Here is a 21861-nt window from a genome sequence, read left to right on the forward strand (position 1 = left end):
GTCCTGTGGAATATTTCGTGATCCTTTTTTTGGATGAAATTAAAGAAAACATCATCATCTCATGCAAATTAATTAAACTTTCACTTTGCCAATTTACAGAAGATGCTCAAAAGGTCAAAAGGGCATGTAATTTATGATCACAATTGAAATCATTCGTCAATGAAAAATAGTAAAAAAAATTCTTGATAAATGTTAGACTTTAAAAATTAATTCCAAACCATAGAAACAAAAAAGTAGACAGATAATCTAATTTTTGACTCTAGAAAACTTAAATGAGGTGGAAGGTTTAAAGGGGCCGTGACATGTACCAAAGAAATTCATCAGATTGAAAATCGATGTCAGGAAATTGAGTTTGATATTTGATGATGAGTAGTTTCCGCCCTTCTGCTGCTACTTCCTTCCGATGTTGCTCCTTCAATTTATCAGCCTCTAATTTGATATGATGCAATTCTTCCTCGCACACTAGAAGCCGAGCTCTATTGCTGTGCCACTCGGGACTCCGACGCCTGACGAAAAACGCGGGATGCCTCCAAATCAGAACTAAGTGCAGAATCTGCTTCAGCCACCGCGGAATCATCTCATCAACCACCTCTTCCGTCTCTTTACTACTTGTTTTCACTAACAACCGACGCTTCTCTTCATCCGATTTGTCCAAAACCGACCTCGAATAACTCTCTGCCCTGTCCAGTTGGCCCGTGACACATCTGATTATCTCCGATTTTTCGCGTTTTTCAGTTTTCCACACATCGAACAAATGCAGTGTCTTTCTCACCTTTTGGATTTTTGCCAGCCGACCTTCTAAAGTGGGCACGCCGTAGCGGATCAGATTTTGAAGCTCCCAAGTGAGTGCAATCGCTAGATGAACCGCCATATGTTCAGTGCGGTATTGCCACGAATCACATCTCCCTTTGAATTTGCCATCCTCAGGCTCAGCCATCTTGTTCACACAAATATATTACTACTGTCGCCTATAATATTATGAATGCTAGTGCTGTGCTGTGCTGTGCTTTTATAATGGTTTGATTTTTCAGTTTCTATTTGGAATTTAATTGAAACACTTCTTCTTCTACCATTAGGATTAGGGTTTTAATAATAGTAAAATTAGGTTATCTCCAACGCAATTGATTTGATACCAAATAAGTGGTGCAGTTTCTATCCAATCCGGTTTTTTGGAAGGGTATACTTCTTCCTTATTGCAAGGGGAAATACATCTCACAACATTAATTTTGTTTAAATATGCATCTTTTTAAGTTTTATTGTATCTATAATTTATTAAAAAAAATCAAATGAATTATTCATTTTGAAATTTTTAAGTGAAAAAAGAGTTCAAATCCACCATTTATAAGGGTTTTTTTTTTATTTTTTACAAATAAAAAAGTGCCCAATATATCCAATTGAATACAAATTAAAAGTGAAAGGTAGATATTTGAACAAAATTAATAAAATTATAAAATTATGATATAATTAAAATAAGACTGAAAATTGTATTTGATGCACTTTATTTATTAAGAGTTAATGTCAAAAATAATCACGAACTTTACACGTTTTCTCATTTTAATCACGTAGTTTTAATTTTCTCATTTTCATGCACGAACTATCACTTTTTCTCAAATTCATGCATGGTATTGAGATGACACTTATTTATTTGTTTAAAATGACCTCCACCTCAATGAATTACACAAATGGAGCCGTAACACCTCAGCACCGTGTATGAATTTGAGAAAAAGTGGTAGTTCGTGTATGAAAATGAGAAAATTTAAATTACATGATTAAAATGAGAAAATGTGTAAAGTTGGTGAGTTTTTATAACATTAACCCTTTATTTAATGATTGGATAAAAGTTTTAACAATTTATCAAACAATAATAAACAGAGTGTTTATACCGCGCAACCGTTGAGCCACATTATTTTTACAAGCCAATGAGGATTTGCGATATGAAATCTTTTAATTATCACTTATTTTTTTAGGGGTGGGCATGGACCGGTTAACCGGTCCATGAGGGTAATTTGTAAACCGGTCCATTGTAATACGATTTTTAAAATTAAAAACCTAAACCTAAAATTTTAAACGGTTAACCGGTAAATTGGTTAAACATAAAAAACGGTTCGGTTTTTCGGTTTTGCGGTTTTTAACCATATAACCATTAGAAAAATTAAAGACAAAAAAAGATATATTTTTAATTCTATTTAATTTTTTAGCAAACAAACAAAAACTATAGAAATTCAAATTATATTAAAAAAATATAAATCTAAACTATCTTATAAATAGTTAAGTCAATGCAAATATTTAAAACTATTATTATTTACAAATAATTTATGAGTAATATTAAAGCTAGGTTTGTATTTTTTGAATTGTTTATAGTGTTGTTCACGTCCACTTTCTACTATTTATAGACTTAAATATTCCTATTTTTGTTAAGTAAATATTTTAATAAGGAAAACAAATTTCTTTTACAATATTTTCATATATAAAATCTCCTAAAATATATAAATATTCCTAAACAAAATATATGTCAATATATTTTTATATTTAGATTTTATTGTGTATATTATAAAATCAATATTATTTTATAGATCATAAAATATATCTTATTAATTATTAAAAATATATGAATATATATATTAAACCGGTTAACCGGTTAACCACGGTTTTTAAAAATCCAAAACCTAAACCTAAACCATTAACCATGAAAACTAAAAATCAAAACCTAAACCTAAACCGTTGGACCGGTTAACCACATTTTCCGGTTCGGTTTTCCGGTTTCGGTTCGGTTAATCGGTTTGACTGGTTTTTTTGCCCACCCCTAATTTTTTTATCATTAATTTTTTTCACATAACTAGCGTATGATTGGGTTGTTGCATGAGTAACATGATGCAACGCGATTATACTCAATAATTATTCTCTCCATATTTATCTATATTTTCAACCTCTCCCCTTCACAACTTTTCAAAATACCGAGTTTTGGTTTTTATTTCCAATACTCTAATTATCATAATTTTAGTAGATTATCACTATGATCATCACCAAAACTACATAATGAGAAGACAAACTAGTGCTCCATGAAGCTACTCCCATATTTCAAGAACATGTTTTCCTCAAGATAATGGATGTAAAATTAATTTTATTAGTTAGTTTTTTAAAAATCTATTAGAAACTTTAAAATGTTTATTGGTTATCTTTGGATTACCTAATAGTTGAAAGTATAACATATCAATAAAAATATATGATAACCATTTAGTAAAGTTTTAGTAACCTATTAACAAACATAGAGCCGTAATATCCCGATTTAAATTATTTTATTATCGGTAAATATTAAGAAAATCCACTAGTAAATTTTTTTGGAAACCTTAGATATCTTAATAGTACACATAATATTATAGAATATTAATACAAAGTGTTATTATTGGCAAATCTTGGGATATCGATTAGTTTTCATTTAATAACCTGCTAGTAAACACTTAAAAACTATTAACAAACTTATAGTAAAAGTATCCTCACATAATTTGATTTACTGTTGGTGAATATTAGAAAACCTATGTAATACCCTGTATTTTTGTAGGTGTCTATTTTGCCGTGTGTTTTTAATTAACCGGGACTAAGAAAAATAGCTTTTAAATTCACGAGGTGAATTTAAATAAGTGTTTTAGGATGTGTATGGCCTTAATTTTTATTTTTGGGAATTTTGGATATTTATATTTATTTTTGACAATTTAAAGAACAACCGCTAAAATAATTAATTTTAATTATTTTAAAAGTCCAAAAATATTTATTTCAAACCCAATATTTATAAATTAATATTTTGAAGTATTTGTGAAGAATTATTTTCAGAAATCCGAAAATGACATTTTTACCCCTAAAGTTTTCATATATGCAAAAATTGCCCAAGGGTATAATTAGAATGAAATGAAAATGAAGCTAATCATATAACCTTCATCTTCTTCTTTTGCTAGACAAAACATATCAACCTCTATTAAAACAAAAGAGCCAAAGTTCTCAACTCAAACCATAGCACCCATTTTCTTTCTTTTTTCACAAAACATCCTAAACGAAAAACGTTGCAAATTTTCCGTAGATAACTAATCTTCAATTGCATGTACGATCAAGGTAATTCTCAAGACTCAAATTTTCATTTTTAGTTTCTGGAATTATTTGTCTTGGAGATTGTGCTTTTGGTTGTGGAAATTGATAGATTATATGTTTATTTGTTGGTTTTAGCGTTTGTTTTCGGTTTTGAGTATTAAATAAATTATTTAAACATTTCTGAACTGATGTCTTACATCAATTAAATATTTGTGTTAAAGGTTGAATTTTATGGACTAAAATTGTTATAAAATTCGGGTGTTAAATAATTAAAGCGGGTTTTGATTTTAAATGTTTTAAACCGTGAAAAATAGTTAAAATATAGAAAAATAGCCTATTTAAAAATTATGGGCTGATCATGTATATATGTTTAGTATGTGGTTAGTTTGTTGATTTTCATGAATTTAAAGTGGTTAAATTTATCGTTTATCGATCTAAATTACAAGTTTTGATTTTTAACTAGTTAATCGGTTTTTAATGTTGATAAATGGGGAAAATAATTTATTTTAAATTTCTGGGCTGAAAATATTGTTTAATAAATTATATGTCATTTATTCACGGAGTTAAAAGATTTAATAGATGATTTTTGAGTATTGTTTAAATCGGGTTTCGGTTTTAGAAATTTATATGGTTTTAAATTATTAAAATCATGAAAAATAATTTATTTAAATATTGGGGCTACTGTGAATTTTAATATTTCTGTAAAAATAAATTATTTTAATTTTTGGTGGTTGATCGTTAAAGTGAATTTTAACGTTTTGAGCGGTTTTAGCGTTTTCGGCCAAATGATCACTAGAAAACCCTCCTTCGATGTCTTAGATCCGGTGGACGTGTAAAAATTTATTTATCTTGTTTCCTCCTTCAATTTGAACCTGAAAATAGAATCTGCTGTTGATATAGTTTTGTATTCTTTAATTGATACAAACAATTATGTGTAGTACTGTAAAAAGCTTGCACATATATCGGATTATTCATGATTAACGGCAATAGTAAATGCGATTATTTGATTTATAGTTGGCTGAAAGTCCCATTTATGCATTTGTTTTATCTTATCACACTTTAACTTTTGTTAGGCTGAAGCTTTCCCAAAGTCATTTTACTATGAATTTTTATTTGATCTGGTCCTGTGGAATATTTTGATTTAAAAAGGTCGCTTGATTGTTAATTTTGTATATTCGTGATCCTTTTTTTGGATGAAATTAAAGAAAACATCATCATCTCATGCAAATTAATTAAACTTTCACTTTGCCAATTTACAGAAGATGCTCAAAAGGTCAAAAGGGCATGTAATTTATGATCACAATTGATATCATTCGTCAATGAAAAATAGTAAAAAAAATTCTTGATAAATGGTAGACTTTAAAAATTAATTCCAAACCATAGAAACAAAAAAGTAGACAGATAATCTAATTTTTGACTCTAGAAAACTTAAATGAGGTGGAAGGTTTAAAGAGGCCGTGACATGTACCAAAGAAATTCATCAGATTGAAAATCGATGTCAGGAAATTGAGTTTGATATTTGATGATGAGTAGTGATAACGTAGCACAACTAGTAGGGGCGAAGCAACCTCGCCAGGAACGAACATCGCTAAGTCAAGCATTTCACCAACCTGGTAACAATGTCCGACCTTCTTGAAACCATAGAACGCATGACTTGGGGGGTCACCGGATCGATGGGAATTCAAACATCATCCGAGACAATCATGCCTGATAAGGTCGGACCAAGAATCTAACCTGAGCTCTGAAGTATGTCCAATTCAGACCTAAGCCGAGCTCCGAGCTCCTGAGCCCGACAGACTGGAACATCTGGTCGGAGCTCTGAGCTGCTCTCAGATACAGGAATCATGATAACTTGACTCCCAAGTTATCCGGGCTCCGAAGTCCTGCCCGAGAGCGCTCACTCGTGTACCAGATCCTGGGACCACAGAAGATCTTCTGACAGGTACGTGAGGAATGTTCCCTCTGACACACCTAACAACCCGTGCCACCCGCAAGGATATTCTACCACGTCAGCATAACTGATTCTTGGGACCACTGGGCTCACAGCCTGCCAGCAAGGCAGGTTTGTCCTTAAACCCTAACTATAAATAGAGGGTTTAAGGACAAACCCTAGGTAATTTCTTTTTCTCTACTCTAAGCACTCTCTTTTCTCTTCTTCTTCTTCCTTTACCTCAAATCTTACTTGAGCGTCGGAGTGAACGTCCGGTGACCCCCACCGGAGTTCTTTCTGACCTCTGTCTGTTTGTGGTGTGCAGGTCGTTATAGCTCGGATCCTGTTTGGTGATTTATCACTTGGCGCCGTCTGTGGGAAACGTTTTGTATTCCCTTGTTCTACTCTGGTTCTCTTGACGTTGCTGATCAGATCTTGACAAGAAACAATGGCTGATGATCCTGTTTTGGACAGGGTAGATCCTCTGGGAACTACGGTTGCCGACGCTAACTTGGTTGGTGGAGTCTCTGCTAGTGGTCGGACCTCTGTGATCACTGGCTTAACTCCTCCGGCGAATGCTCAGGTGGGAGGATCCAGGGCTTCCGGCAGTGGAGCTGGATTTGTGCCTTTATATGGGTTGGAAAACTATCCAAGGGCGAACCCTTTTGCTTCAGATCCAAGTCACACCCACTTATCAACCCCAGGAACCACCGTGCCTCAGAGTTTCCTCCACAATACCTTGTCTCCCACTCAACTCAACTTCCCGGTAGACGCTACACTGGTGGCTACGGGAACAGGAACAACTTCTGGGCAAGATATACCTCCGGCGGTCTTACAAGCTCAAGAATATTTAGAATACATGGCTCGCCAGCTGCACCAGGCCCAGCAGATGCACTTTGCAGTCATGTCCCAGTATTACCCAAGTTACAATCCCTCGGCCACCCCCGTGGCCCCCCCACCCCAAGCTGCTGAGTTTCAGGATGGTCGTCCTCCGAGAGAGGAAGGTCGGAGCGATCACCCACGACCCAGACCTAGAGGTCCCACAGAGCATCAAGCACCCAGAGGCGAAGATCATCGTGACACTAATTTGCCGAGAGACGAAGGTCGGCATGATCGCCCTCTGCCGAGAGACGAAGGTCGGCATGATCGCCCTTTTCCGAGAGACGAAGGTCGGAATGATCCTCCTCCTCCTCGAAGGGAGGGGGTGCAAGACGAGAATCTACCACCGGGGACACAGCGCGGTGACGCTGGTTTGGGGAGGGGAGACCCAGACCCGGAGGCAGATCCTCTGCGGACCGCGAGGGCAGGAGTCCCACCGGTCAGGAGAAACGGGGCAGAGAGTGTTCACAGCTCGGGTGCAGCATCTCAGCATCAGAAAACTTTGCATGACGAGGTTACTCGTCTGGTCCAGGCCGAGCTGGATAGGCACAAAGGGCACAAGGCAGAGTCTCGACCTTTTACTACCTGTGGCATTGCTAGCCCTTTGTCAAAGGCTATATGGGATGACCCATTTCCAGATAAGTTTAAATATCCGCCCATTGACAGATATAACGGTAAATCCGACCCGATGACTCATTTAAGTTGCTTTCAGGTTGCCATGGGAGTTCAAAGTGTCTCGGACGCCACAGTGTGCAAAGTGTTCCCCTCGACGTTGAGTGATGCGGCGCAAAAGTGGTACCAGAACCTCAAGGAGGGCTCTATTACTAGTTTCAGGGAGCTTGCTATGGCTTTCAAAACTCATTTTGCCCCGAGCATCGAACGAAAGAAAAGATCCAGTGATTTGAAGAAGTGCTTTCAAAAACCGGGAGAAAGTTTAAAAGCTTACATTGCTCGGTTCAATGCCGAGGCGATCATGATAGAAGATTTGAATGATGATACCGCCATCGATGCTATGAAAGATAACACCAGCATGCAAGTCTTCCGAGACAGCCTGATCACCAACCCGGTTGACACTTACACCGAGTTGATGGACAGGGCTTGGAATTATATCAATCTTGACGAGGAAAGGCAGAGGAAGTCTTATGGGACGGCTAGCCCGGTTCCCAGTAAAACACAGAACACTCAGGGATCTAACCGTAACCAAGATCGGTACCGACCTCTGAACGAGACTTCGGGGTACAGAGGTAACAAGCCATTCAATGCTCAGACCAGTCCGCCAAGCACGGGGCCTGGACCTAAGCCAAGTTTCAGTATTGGAGGAGGAACGGAAGGATATGTGGATCGAGCAGGAGTACCGAGACAATACGTGCCACTTAACACGCCAAGGGAGCAGATTCTATCCTGGATCAAGCACAACAACGAAGAGATTCGTTATCCACCAAGGCTAGTGAAAGATGGAGACCGATCCAAGTTCTGTGATTTTCATGATGGTTATGGCCACGAAACGGAGGAATGTGGACGTTTGCGAAGCGAGATAGACAAATTAGTCTGCCAGGGGCGATTACAACATTTTGTTGTGGCCAAGGAGGGCCAAGACCGAGGAAATACGAGGGTCAACTCGGTCAGGTCGGAGCCCGGGGGGAGTAGGGAAGCCCAATCCCCATCAAAGAAAACACAAGTCACGGGAGTAATCAACACTATCTCAGGAGGAACCTCAGAATCCGAGTATGGTCGCAAACGCAGAAAGAAAAAGCAAAAGATGGTCATGTCGGTATCTACCGGGTCGCCATGGCCTAACATTGTTTTCGGGCCAGAGGATGCGAAAGGAGTAGATTTTCCTCATGAAGATGCTTTGATTGTATCGGCCATCATTGGTTCAAAATGGGTAAAACGATTGCTGGTGGACGATGGAAGCTCGGTTAACTTGTTGACTCTATCAGTCTTTTTGACAATGGGAGGATCCAAGACTGACCTCAAGCCTGTGAACATTCCTCTCCTGGGGCTGGGGGGAGCTCCGGTCACCCCAGAGGGCATGGTCGAGCTAGACTTAGAGCTCGGCATCGAAATACCTCAGGAGGACGGAACAGAGGGAATCCTGGCGGAACCAACACGGAAGGTACGTTCACTGTTCATGATAGTTGACATGCCTCTTGCTTATAATGGTATTCTTGGTAGACCCATGTTGTATAGCACAGGTGCAGTGACTAGTATTCGTTACTTGATGATGAAAATCCCAGTAAAAAACGAGGTCATAACTATCAGGGGAAACCAAACCCTATCTAGGCAATGTTACATGGCCACTATGGGCAGCACGGTGGAAACGATGAACATCGATACACCCGAGCTGCTCATCAGAGAGAAAAAAGCTCAGAAACCCCGAGAAAACTTAGAAACGATTGAACTTACAGAGGGATCCGAGATGTATGTAAAGCTGGGCGTAGACTGGCCAGACGAGCACCGGGAAGCTATCATAGCTCGGATAAAACAGTATGTGGAAGAGTTTACCAACAAGCCAGAGGATATTGGGGGGGTAGACCCTAAGATCATCTCGCACAAGTTAAACGTGGATGCAAAATGCAAGCCTGTCAAGCAAAAGAAAAGAACTTTCTCTCTAGAGAAACAGATTGCTATCCGAGACGAAGTGGAGAAGCTCTTGAAAGCCGGGTTCATCAGGAAAGTAGACTACCCTGAATGGCTGGCCAATGTAGTCTTGATCAAAAAGTCCAACGGTAGATGGAGGCTTTGTATAGATTTCACTGATCTAAACAATGCCTGCCCAAAGGACAGTTTTCCTCTGCCAAACATTGACCAACTGGTGGACGCGACGTGCGGATTTGCGGTCTATGCCTTCTTAGATGCTTCGCAGGGATATCACCAGATCCCGATGAGTAAAGATGACGAAGAAAAAACAGCTTTCACAACGGATCTGGGGACCTATTGCTACAAGAAGATGCCTTTTGGTTTGAAAAATGCTGGAGCAACCTATCAAAGACTCATGAATCATGTTTTTAAAGATCAACTGGGCAAAAATGTCGAGGTTTATGTGGATGACATAGTAGTAAAATCTAAGGGGATCGAGGATCACGCACAGGATTTGGCAGAAACTTTTGAAAAGCTGAAGGGTTTTAACCTCAAGCTGAATCCAGAAAAGTGTGTTTTCGCAGTCCGCTCGGGGAAATTTCTAGGGCACCTCATCTCGGAGAAAGGCATTGAGGCCAACCCGGAGAAAATCGAGGCAGTGATGAGCATGAAAGCACCCAGCTCGGTGAAGGAGGTACAAAAGTTGAACGGGAGAGTAACGGCGTTGGGCAGATTCATGAGTTGCTCGGCCAAACGATGTTTGCCATTTTTCAAAATCCTGAAGAATACAAAGAATTTCAAGTGGACAGAGGAGTGTAACGCAGCTTTTGAAGAGCTGAAGGTTTACCTCAGCACACCCCCGGTGCTAGGTAGACCTGAGCCCGGAGAAATCTTATACTTATATCTCTCGGTGAATGACGAGACAGCAGCAGCAGTCCTTGTGAAGGAGGATAAGGGTCTGCAAACCCCAGTCTACTATCTCAGTAGAGTCTTGAAAGGCCCGGAGGTCAGATACCCAAAAATTGAGAAATTTGCTTTGGCATTGAAGGTGGCGGCGGAAAAACTAAGGAGATATTTCGAGGCTCACATCATTGTAGTACGTACGAACCAACCTTTGAGAAAGGCGCTGCAGAGGCCAGAGATGTCGGGACGGCTGGTCAGCTGGTCGGTCCAGCTGGGAGGATATGACATCCGGTATGAACCAAGACCGGCTCTGAAAGCACAAGTATTGGCAGATTTTATAGCTGAGACCACAACAAGCGACCAACCTGAGGAACCCGACGAACAACTTCTACGGTGGGTATTAGAAGTCGACGGGGCATCAAATCTGGATGGATCTGGAGCGGGCGTAGTCTTGAAAGGCCCTCACGGAGTCACACTCCGAAGCTCGGTAAAATTCGATTTCCCGGCATCCAACAATGCCGCGGAGTATGAGGCTCTGTTGATCGGATTGAGAATGGTAAACGTGGTCAAGGCCGAGCACGTAACGATAAGGAGTGATTCTCAGTTAGTCGTTTGCCAAATCTTGGGTACTTTTGAAACTCGGGATTCGGAAATGTGGAGATACGTGGACAGAGTCAAGTTCTTCTTGAACAAGATTCAGGAGCTCGGAGGAAAATGGGTGATAGAGCAAGTTCCTCGCTTGGAAAACCAAGAGGCCGATGTATTAGCCAAAGCAGCAACAGTGAACGAAAAAATACCGGGGGCTCATTTCTCTGTTCAAAAGCATTCCAGTATCGACAACCATGAAACCATTTTTCTAACTCAGCCGTTGGAAAATTGGATGCAAGGTATAGCCCACTACCTGATGGATGGAACTCTGCCAGAAAATAGAGATAAAGCCTACAAAATCTTGCGACAAGCTCCGTACTACGCGTTCCTCGACGGAGTCTTGTACAGAAAGTCATTCACCCACCCGTGGTCGAGATGCTTGACGGCAGAAGAAGGGGAGTATGTGTTGAGAGAAATACATGAAGGTATTTGTGGGGCACACATAGCTCCTCGCATGTTAGCAAAGAAAGCAGTGTTGCAGGGCTACTACTGGCCCTTGATGGTCAGACAGGCAGAGGAGATAGTAAAGAAGTGTGAAAACTGTCAGAGGCACCAGAACATCCGACACGCTCCTACTACAGAGCAGTGCCCTATTACTAGTCCTTGGCCATTTGCAACGTGGGGAATTGACATCCTGGGGCCTTTCACGCCAACCACGGGGCAGAAAAAGTTCTTGATAGTGGCAGTAGATCACTTTACTAAGTGGCTCGAGGTAGAGGCAGTGAGCACCATCACAGAAGCTCGGATCCGGGATTTCTTCTGGAGGCAAATCGTGTGTCGTTTCGGTATACCCAGAGCGTTGGTAACTGATAACGGAAAGCAGTTCAACTGCCGAGCCTTCAAGGAATTTTGCAACGACTTGCACATTGACCTGCGCTTCACGTCAGTAGTTCACCCGCAGAGCAATGGGATGACTGAAGTAACCAACCGGACGATCCTAAAAGGGCTCAAGGCCAGGCTAGGGGAGTTCGACAGACAGTGGCTGGAAGAGCTACCGAAGGTCATTTGGGCTTACAGAACCACGCCAAGGGCAGGCACAGGAGACACCCCGTTTTCTCTAACATATGGGTGCGAGGCAATGATACCGGTGGAAATCGGGATGCCAACTCTAAGGGTCCAATTCTTCGATGAGGCTAAGAACGAGGAAGAACAGAAATTATGCTTAGACCTGCTGGAAGAGCGAAGAGAACAGGCAGCGCTAAGAATCGAAGCATACAAGCAAAGAATGGCTAAGTATCATAACAAGAGAGTTAAACCCTTGAGTTTCCAAGTCGGCGATCTGGTCCTACGACGGGCAGACATTGCTAAGGGAAATGCTGGAGTGGGAAAGCTCGAACCTAACTGGGAAGGCCCCTATCGAGTCACTGAGGTCGGACGAGCAGGAGCTTATAAAATAGCACACATGTCGGGCAGGGAGCTCCCGAGAACTTGGAACTCCCAGGTTCTTCGGAAATACTATCAGTAGTTACTTGTTTTCATTTTCGAGGTACCTAGGGGTTTTTTCACTTATGTTTGAGTTAGGCTTTTGTAAAACTCAAACATAAGTTTTTCCCCTCAATGAATAAAAAAGATTAAAAAGAATTCATGTCTTTCCCAAAACCCGAGCACTCTACTCGGTAAAAATTCACGGGCTATGTGCCATCTACGGGCTATGTGCCATCCACGAGCTATGTGCCACCAGCGGGCTATGTGCCATCCACGGGCTATGTGCCATCCACGGGCTATGTGCCACCAGCGGGCTATGTGCCATCCACGGGCTATGTGCCATCCACGGGCTATGTGCCACCAGCGGGCTATGTGCCACCAGCGGGCTATGTGCCATCCACGGGCTATGTGCCATCCACGAGCTATGTGCCATCGACGGGCTATGTGCCATCCGCGGGCTATGTGCCATCCGCGGGCTATGTGCCATCCGCGGGCTATGTGCCATCCACGGGCTATGTGCCATCCACGGGCTTTGTGCCATCTACGGGCTATGTGCCATCCACGCCGAGCAACTTGCTTGAACTTATGAACAACTAAGAACCTATCCTAGTATTTTAATCCCACGCCTAAGTCAAGAACCAACATATGAAAACAAGGGGCTAGAAAAGAGTCCACACTACTGGAGCAAGCTCGGAAACTAGTCTGAGTTAAGTATGCAAACGTGTTGTCACATACTTAACCAAAATTTTCAAAGATAGAAAACAAAAACATCATTCAAAGAAATAACACGAGTATAACAAAGAGAACGCAGGCACTCAGACAAGCAAAGGTCATGGTATATATACAAAAGAAAAGTTCATCCAAGAAAAACAAGTGTATACGAAAGACAAATATTCAAACTTACAAAAAAGAGCTCGAGGCTCAATATTCCAAAAATACAAAAAGAAAATATTGTTTAAAATTTACAAGATAGAACTATCCAAGATAAAACTATCTAGGGGGGTCGGAGCTCGGACCCTGGTCTTGATCATCAGCAAGATAATCTTCGATATCTGCTGGCATGTCGTAATCTTCAGGCAGCTCCTTGGCACGGCGGTGCAACTCAAGCACGTCCAGCTTGAAATCTGAGACGTCGACATTAGCTCCGAACCGACCTCTCACGAACTCGCCCACCTGGACCTCGCCAACATACAGCATCTTCCGGAAGTCCTCATATAAGTTCTCTTCTCGGACCGTGCCTTCCGCGGCTTGGGCCTCAGCTTTCTCGGCTCGCTTCTCGGCCTCAGCCAGTTTCTGCTTCAGGTCCTTCACCGATTCCCGGAGTCCCTTGGAGGCCAGCTCATTCCGACGAGTGACATCAGCGAGCTGCTTGGAGAAATCTTCTTTCTCAGCAGCCTTCTCAGTCTCTAGACGACTGATGTCACCCCTCAGCTTCTCCAGCATCTCCAGGTCTTCCGACCGTCGATCCTCGGAGTTCTTCAGCTTGCCCTCCAACTGTGCTACCAGCGAAGCCCCATCCGAAGCCTTTTGTCCGGCCTCCAAGGCCCTTTGCTCGGCTTCGCTAGCCCTCTTCTCTGCATCCCGGGCTTTGGCCGCCTCCGATAACATTAGCTTCTTGGCCAGGAGCAGGTCATCCTCGTTCTGACTAGCACGCCGGTCAGCCCGGTAAGACATTTGAGCCGCCTAAAGAACAAACAGCAAGTTATTTAAAACAACAAGGGAAATAAAGCAAGTAAAACAAAATAAAAAGTCGAAGAGATTACCTGGATACAGAGAGCGGAGACCGTTGCCAGCAAGTTCTCGGGCTTGTAGGTCTTATAGTAGGCCTCGTCCTCGGGTAGCGTGGTTACCCGAGCAATATCCCCAGCGATGGGCAGCTCGTGAATCGACACTCGGACACCCGGGTTGTGCTGCCCAACCCACTCGGCAAACCTTGCCCGAGTTATCCCCTGAGGGCAGGAAGCGGTCGTGCTAGAATCCGAGGACACGTCTGGCAGATCCGGCATCCGAGATCCCTCAGCCCGGGCGCTAGGACCCCCAGCTTCTGGAGCAGCTCGTCGAGGAACATCCTCGGATTGTCGAGGTCCCACCACGGTCTCCGCCGAGCCCAGATCCACAAAGGGAATGTCCCTTCTCGGCTCGGCAGCCGGGGGAAACTCCGCCTCCCCAGGCCTTTGAACTCGGAGTGGAACGGCATCCAGCCCCGTCACTTGAACGCCTGCCGGAACCTCCGGAGACTTAGGATCAGCAGCAGCCTCATTCGCAGGGGAAGACCGGGGAACAGCCGAATCCACAGCAGGTCCAGTCTGTCGAACTGTAGGGGCCGCAGCCCGGACAGCGGGCCTTTTTCTTTTCTTCCCGATCAGTTTGGCGGGGTCCAGACTATTCACTGCAATCACATCAAAACATAAACAAAGTTAAAATATAACACAAACAGTAGCAACCACTTCACACAATAGATAAAAACAAAAAGAGAAAAGAAAACAACAAACAGACCAGCGCTAGCCGCAGCTGTGCCCTTCCAGTAATCAAACAGGAGTTTAGGGCACAGGTCGTCGGCCTGTGCTTTCTCCCCAGCAGGAGCAGCATCCCGGAGCTTGTACATAGCATCTCGCTCCAACGGGCCAGGGGTATGAAACCACTTGTCCGGCTTATAACACTTAGCGACCCAGGTGGTCACCATTCCCTGGAAGGCAGTAGGGTGAGATACTTGAAAAAAATCCTCCTTGAAGTCCCTCAAGGAGTCAGTTATCCCAGACACCAGCCCTCCGGCCAAATCTTTCCTCTCACCCCGGAATCGCAGATAGGCGAAATGACTCTGATCCTTCAGCGACATCAGGTACACGCAGCAGAAGAGCCGCATACTGTCGGTCACCCCAGTCTGTCGGCACAGCTCCAAGAAACAAGAGTAGTGCCGAACTCCATTAGGATGAACCTGGGATAACGGCACCTCAAAGTAGTTGCTCAGCCTCTTGAACTGCTCGGATATAGGAAACCGGATGCCGGACTGGAGATGCTCCAGGGTGAGCATAATCGTGTTCTCGGGAGGAGCGTCATTCAATCTCTTCCCCTCGGGAATCAGTGACAGCTCGTACTCCTGCGGGATGTCGAAAGCTTTTCGCACGGCCCTCAAAAAACCCAGGGTGCACCGCGACGCCTTGAGGTCCCGATCGTCAGGTTTATCACCAACAGTTTTCCTCTTTTCTTTCCCTTTCCGGGAAGGACCAGCAGGTACCGAGGTCCCCACCTCTCCCACCTCGGCAGATTCATCAGGTCGAGGACGAACCACATAAAACTCAGCAGACGGCTCGTCCGTACCCACATTATCATCATCATAACCCACCCCTTCCTCGCGATCTGATGGGTCACCCGACATACCTAAGGACAGGGAAACAAGCTCGGATGAGACGAGTTCCACTAGACAAACAGGACAAATTTACTAAAACTTGAAATTACAAATCAAAACAGATTTCCTAGGGGTGAAACCATCAGAACACGAAGAACACCGTAAAGAATTTCCAGATTTCTGGAAATTCTTTTCCCAAACGAAGAACACAAACAACAAAACAACATCATGGAATTCAATTAAACAGTTCATAACATATACATTGAAAATAAACAACGATCAAACATTTTTTGAAACAAAACTCTCCGAAGCAACGTTGCACAAAAACAGAAGCCAAGCATATCAAACACACATGAAAAGCTTGAAAAATAAAACAAAATCATTGAAAACAGAAGACACTTACTTGTAGAGAAATGCAGAAAGATTCCTGGAAAGATGTAGAAGAAGACTTGACACACGCAGCGAACACAGCAACCAAACTCTGAGACACAGAAACCTCAGGGAAACGAAGAAATCTGGAGAAGACGAAGAACAGAGAGCTTTTCCTTTTCTGGTGAAGACGAAGAACAGAGAGCTTTTCCTTTCCTTTTCTTTTCTTACAATTCAGAGAGAAATGAAAAGAGAGAAAGCAAACGAAGAGTTTTGTAAGGTTTGAAAAATGAAACTTACAACTGAAAAGAGAGGGAAAATGAAAAGCCACGCTTTTAATTTTCTCTCTCATCCCACTCAAAACGTCCCCTGGGAAAGCGCTCACGCTTTAACTGCTAGACACGTGGACATAGAGTAGACAACAAGCAACCGCCACATAAGACAACGGCTACAATAGCTGTCAGACAGGACATCTCGACAGTCACGTCCTTTCACATACCATTTTAGCCCACCATCCCTCCTGACAAACGGCTCGGTGTCAGAGACCACCCAAAAACAAGACAAACACACCAAGGCTCACGCGATAGATTACTTCGGCGAACCCCACCACCTCGGACATAAATATCCGATAAACTAGGGGGGGACTAGTGATAACGTAGCACAACTAGTAGGGGCGAAGCAACCTCGCCAGGAACGAACATCGCTAAGTCAAGCATTTCACCAACCTGGTAACAATGTCCGACCTTCTTGAAACCATAGAACGCATGACTTGGGGGGTCACCGGATCGATGGGAATTCAAACATCATCCGAGACAATCATGCCTGATAAGGTCGGACCAAGAATCTAACCTGAGCTCTGAAGTATGTCCAATTCAGACCTAAGCCGAGCTCCGAGCTCCTGAGCCCGACAGACTGGAACATCTGGTCGGAGCTCTGAGCTGCTCTCAGATACAGGAATCATGATAACTTGACTCCCAAGTTATCCGGGCTCCGAAGTCCTGCCCGAGAGCGCTCACTCGTGTACCAGATCCTGGGACCACAGAAGATCTTCTGACAGGTACGTGAGGAATGTTCCCTCTGACACACCTAACAACCCGTGCCACCCGCAAGGATATTCTACCACGTCAGCATAACTGATTCTTGGGACCACTGGGCTCACAGCCTGCCAGCAAGGCAGGTTTGTCCTTAAACCCTAACTATAAATAGAGGGTTTAAGGACAAACCCTAGGTAATTTCTTTTTCTCTACTCTAAGCACTCTCTTTTCTCTTCTTCTTCTTCCTTTACCTCAAATCTTACTTGAGCGTCGGAGTGAACGTCCGGTGACCCCCACCGGAGTTCTTTCTGACCTCTGTCTGTTTGTGGTGTGCAGGTCGTTATAGCTCGGATCCTGTTTGGTGATTTATCAAGTAGTTTCCGCCCTTCTGCTGCTACTTCCTTCCGATGTTGCTCCTTCAATTTATCAGCCTCTAATTTGATACGATGCAATTCTTCCTCGCACACTAAAAGCCGAGCTCTATTGCTGTGCCACTCGGGACTCCGACGCCTGACGAAAAACGCGGGATGTCTCCAAATCAGAACTAAGTGCAGAATCTGCTTCAGCCATCGCGGAATCATCTCATCAACCACCTCTTCCGTCTCTTTACTACTTGTTTTCACTAACAACCGATTCTTCTCTTCATCCGATTTGTCCAAAACCGACCTCGAATAACTCTCTGCCCTGTCCAGTTGGCCCGTGACACATCTGATTATCTCCGATTTTTCGCGTTTTTCAGTTTTCCACACATCGAACAAATACAGTGTCTTTCTCACCTTTTGGATTTTTGCCAGCCGGCCTTCTAAAGTGGGCACGCCGTAGTCGATCAGATTTTGAAGCTCCCAAGTGAGTGCAATCGCTAGATGAACCGCCATATGCTCAGTGCGGTATTGCCACGAATCACACCTCCCTTTGAATTTGCCATCCTCAGGCTCAGCCATCTTATACTACTGTCGCCTATAATTTTATTATTATGAATGCTAGTGCTGTGCTGTGCTTTTATAACGGTTTGATTTTTCAGTTTCTGTATAGGATTTGGAATTTAAGTGAAACACTTCTTCTTCTACCATTAGGATTAGGGTTTCAATAATAGTAAAATTAGGTGGTGCAACTAGGGGTGGGCATGGACCGGTTAACCGGTCCATGAGGGTAATTTGTAAACCGGTCCATTGTAATACGATTTTTAAAATTAAAAATCTAAACCTAAAATTTTAAACGGTTAACAGGTAAATTGGTTAACCATAAAAAACGGTTCGGTTTTTCGGTTTTGCGGTTTTTAACCATATAACCATTAGAAAAATTAAAGACAAAAAAAGATATATTTTTAATTCTATTTAATTTTTTAGCAAACAAACAAAAACTATAAAAATTCAAATTATATTAAAAAAATATAAATCTAAACTATCTTATAAATAGTTAAGTCAATGCAAATATTTAAAACTATTATTATTTACAAATAATTTATGAGTAATCTTAAAGCTAGGTTTGTATTTTTTGAATTGTTTGTAGTGTTGTTCACGTCCACTTTCTACTATTTATAGACTTAAATATTCCTATTTTTGTTAAGTAAATATTTTAATAAGGAAAACAAATTTCTTTTACAATATTTTCATATATAAAATCTCCTAAAATATATAAATATTCCTAAATAAAATATATGTCAATATATTTTTATATTTAGATTTTATTGTGTATATTATAAAATCAATATTATTTTATAGATCATAAAATATATCTTATTAATTATTAAAAATATATGAATATATATATTAAACCGGTTAACCGGTTAACCACGGTTTTTAAAAATCCAAAACCTAAACCTAAACCATTAACCATGAAAACTAAAAATCAAAACCTAAACTTAAACCGTTGGACCGGTTAACCACATTTTCCGGTTCGGTTTTCCGGTTTCGGTTCGGTTAATCGGTTTGACTGATTTTTTTGCCCACCTCTAGGTGCAACGCAATTGATACCAAAAGGATCAAATAAGTGGTGCAATTTCTATCCAATCCGGTTTTTCCTTAGTACAAGGGTAAATATAACTCACAAAATTAATTTTGTTTAAATATGCATCTTTTTATGTTTAATCGAATCTATAAATATTAAATTAATATTTTTTATTAAAAAAAATAAATAAATTATTCATTTTGAATTTTTCAAGTGAAAAAGAGTTCAAATACACCATTTATAAGGATTTTTTTAAACTATTTACAAAAAAAAGTGTCTGATTTATAAAATTGAATATAAATTGAAAGTGAACGGTATATTATAAGATTCTGATATAATTAAAAACAGACTGAAAAGTGTATTTGTTTAAACATTTTTCTTTTTATTTAACTAAAAATCTTCAATGGAATATGATGCACTTTATTTATTTAATAATCGAATAAAAGTGTTAACAATTTATCAAACAATAATAAATGGAGTGTTTATACCGCGTAACCGTTGGGTCACATTATTTTTATAAGCCAATGAAGATTTGCGATAGGGAATCTTTTAATTATCACTTATTTTTTTATCATTAATATTTTTCACATAACTAGCGTATGATTGGTTTGTTGCACGAATAACATGACATAACGGTTATACCCAATAATTAATCTCTCTATTTTTACTATATTTTTATCTTCTATATTTTCAACCTCTCCCCTTCACAAGTTGTCAAAAAATACCAAGTTTTAGTTTTTTATTTCCAATACTCTAATTATCATAATTTTAGTAGATTATCACTATGATCATCACCAAAACTACATGATGAGAAGACAAACTAGTGCTCCATCTTTCTTTCAAGAACATGTTTTCCTCAAGAAAATGGATCCTCACAAGTTTAAGATTTTCAAGATTTTCATGAAACTAGAAAAAATACCCATCCAAGAATCAAGATTCCGTATTCTAAAAAAAATGGATCGTCACAATTTCAAAAAACTCGAAAACATAGCCATCAAATAATCAAGATTCCCCGTCTTCAAGAAAATGGACCATCACAACTTCAAGATTTTCAAGAAACCCGAAAAAATAGAGTCAAGATTCCTGACAATAGACTCCTAATTGTTCCTGAAAATAGTCACGAATTACCCAAAATCCCCCGTCGTAAGAAGATCGAAAAGCATTGTACGTTTAAAATTGACGAAAATAAGCTCGAGATTGCTAAAAAGGAAGAGTGTAATACAAGTAATGAAGGGGGTCGTGATAAGAATAAGGTGATGATGACGAAAACGTTTTTACATAGCAAATCGGATATTGTTAAGAGGGTAGTGATTGATGAGAGTAAGAACATTGTTAGGAGGGTAGAAACGTTTTGGTATGATAATTCTTCATCGGACGGCGGTGAAGAGGAAAGTGATAATGAGTATGCAAATATGTCGGATGAAGAATTAAATAGAAGAGTTGAGGACTTTATTCAAAGGTTCAACAAGCAAATTCAGCATCAAAGAGATGTTTATTAGAGAATATATATGATATAGCTAGACGGAGAACTATAATAATTACCAAAATTCGTAGGAAAAAAAAAAGAATGGAAAAGTCTATGCTCAAGTTTTTTTTTTTAATTTAAATGCTTTAGATTTATGTTTGGAGACTTGTCTTTGCCAATAGATCTTTTTTTTTTGTTATTCCTCTCTTTTTGATTTTAGTTCATGTTCTTTGTGTTAATTTATGTACTTTACTTGATGATGAAATATTTGTTTTATTCATTTAATAAATGGTAAATTGCTAAAATTTCATCAGCTAAAAGACTAAAAATTTAGATATGATTACTCAAATTTTATCACCTTAAATAGGGGTGAGTTTGGTTCGGTTTAGTATGTAAATTTTTAAAATTTAACCGAATCACTCCTATAATTTTTAAAACAAAATTTTCTTAGGTTGGTTTATGGTTTTTTCGGTTTGATATACTGAAATTTTAGATTCGGTTCGATTGGTCTAGTCGAAAAACACAAATTATATACATATATAGAAAAATAAAAAAAATTGTACGTTTGGTTTTTCGGTTCGGTACATCGATGTCTAAACACTACTAAAATGCTTGCTTTTAGCGACGGATTTTTCCGTCGCTAAAAGCATGAAATCCGTCGGAAAAACGTTTCCCGACGGATTTCCCGACGGATTCAATCCGTCGGCAAAATCCTCGTCGCTAAATTTTTGGCGACGGACCAAAAAAATTGGCGACGGATTTTTCAGTAATTGCCGACGGATTTTAGCGACGGATTTAAATCCGTCGCTAATTACCAAAAAATAAAAAAAATTAAATCGTAAAATAAATTATTATTATGTAATCGGTCACACACCCGTCACACTCCGTCATCCTCCGTCCCCCACTCGTCGTCCGTCGCCCTCGGTTACCCATCCGTTGCTTCCATCACCCACTCGCAATTTTTACAAACTTCCCAGTAGGTCACCCATCCTTCCCACTGCTCCCACTCATTGCTCTTTAACTTTGAAGTTCTCCCACGCGTATCTCCACCTGAACCAGCTCAGTTTCTTGTTATATATAAATGTATATTTATATTTAAATGTAACTAAAAAATGATAAATACTTCCTCCCACATTTTAAGATAATTATTTTTTATAATTAATAGTTATTTTAAATAATTATTAATGAATAAATAAATAACAATATTTTCAATATATATATTTATGTTATATTTAAATAATATTATATATAATTA

The 21861-nt window shown here is 40.6% G+C and overlaps 2 protein-coding genes across 2 annotated transcripts; one reads left to right on the top strand and one right to left on the bottom strand.

Annotated features, from left to right (window-relative positions):
• Positions 1–156: 156 nt before the first annotated feature.
• Positions 157–18292, bottom strand: LOC126682425 (uncharacterized). The gene is made up of 2 exons (XM_050378110.1): positions 18152–18292; positions 157–968 (listed from the first exon to the last, which is right to left on the bottom strand). The coding sequence occupies exon 2, from the start codon at positions 935–937 to the stop codon at positions 287–289; it is 651 nt and encodes a 216-aa protein (XP_050234067.1). The 5' UTR covers positions 938–968; positions 18152–18292; the 3' UTR covers positions 157–286.
• Positions 18168–20640, top strand: LOC130015567 (uncharacterized). The gene is made up of 2 exons (XM_056105934.1): positions 18168–18201; positions 20027–20640. Exons 1-2 carry the CDS (start codon positions 18168–18170, stop codon positions 20638–20640), a joined length of 648 nt encoding a protein of 215 aa, XP_055961909.1.
• Positions 20641–21861: the final 1221 nt, after the last annotated feature.

The sequence above is a fragment of the Mercurialis annua genome, linkage group LG5, assembly GCF_937616625.2.
Source record: "Mercurialis annua linkage group LG5, ddMerAnnu1.2, whole genome shotgun sequence".
NCBI classification, from domain to species: domain Eukaryota; kingdom Viridiplantae; phylum Streptophyta; class Magnoliopsida; order Malpighiales; family Euphorbiaceae; genus Mercurialis; species Mercurialis annua.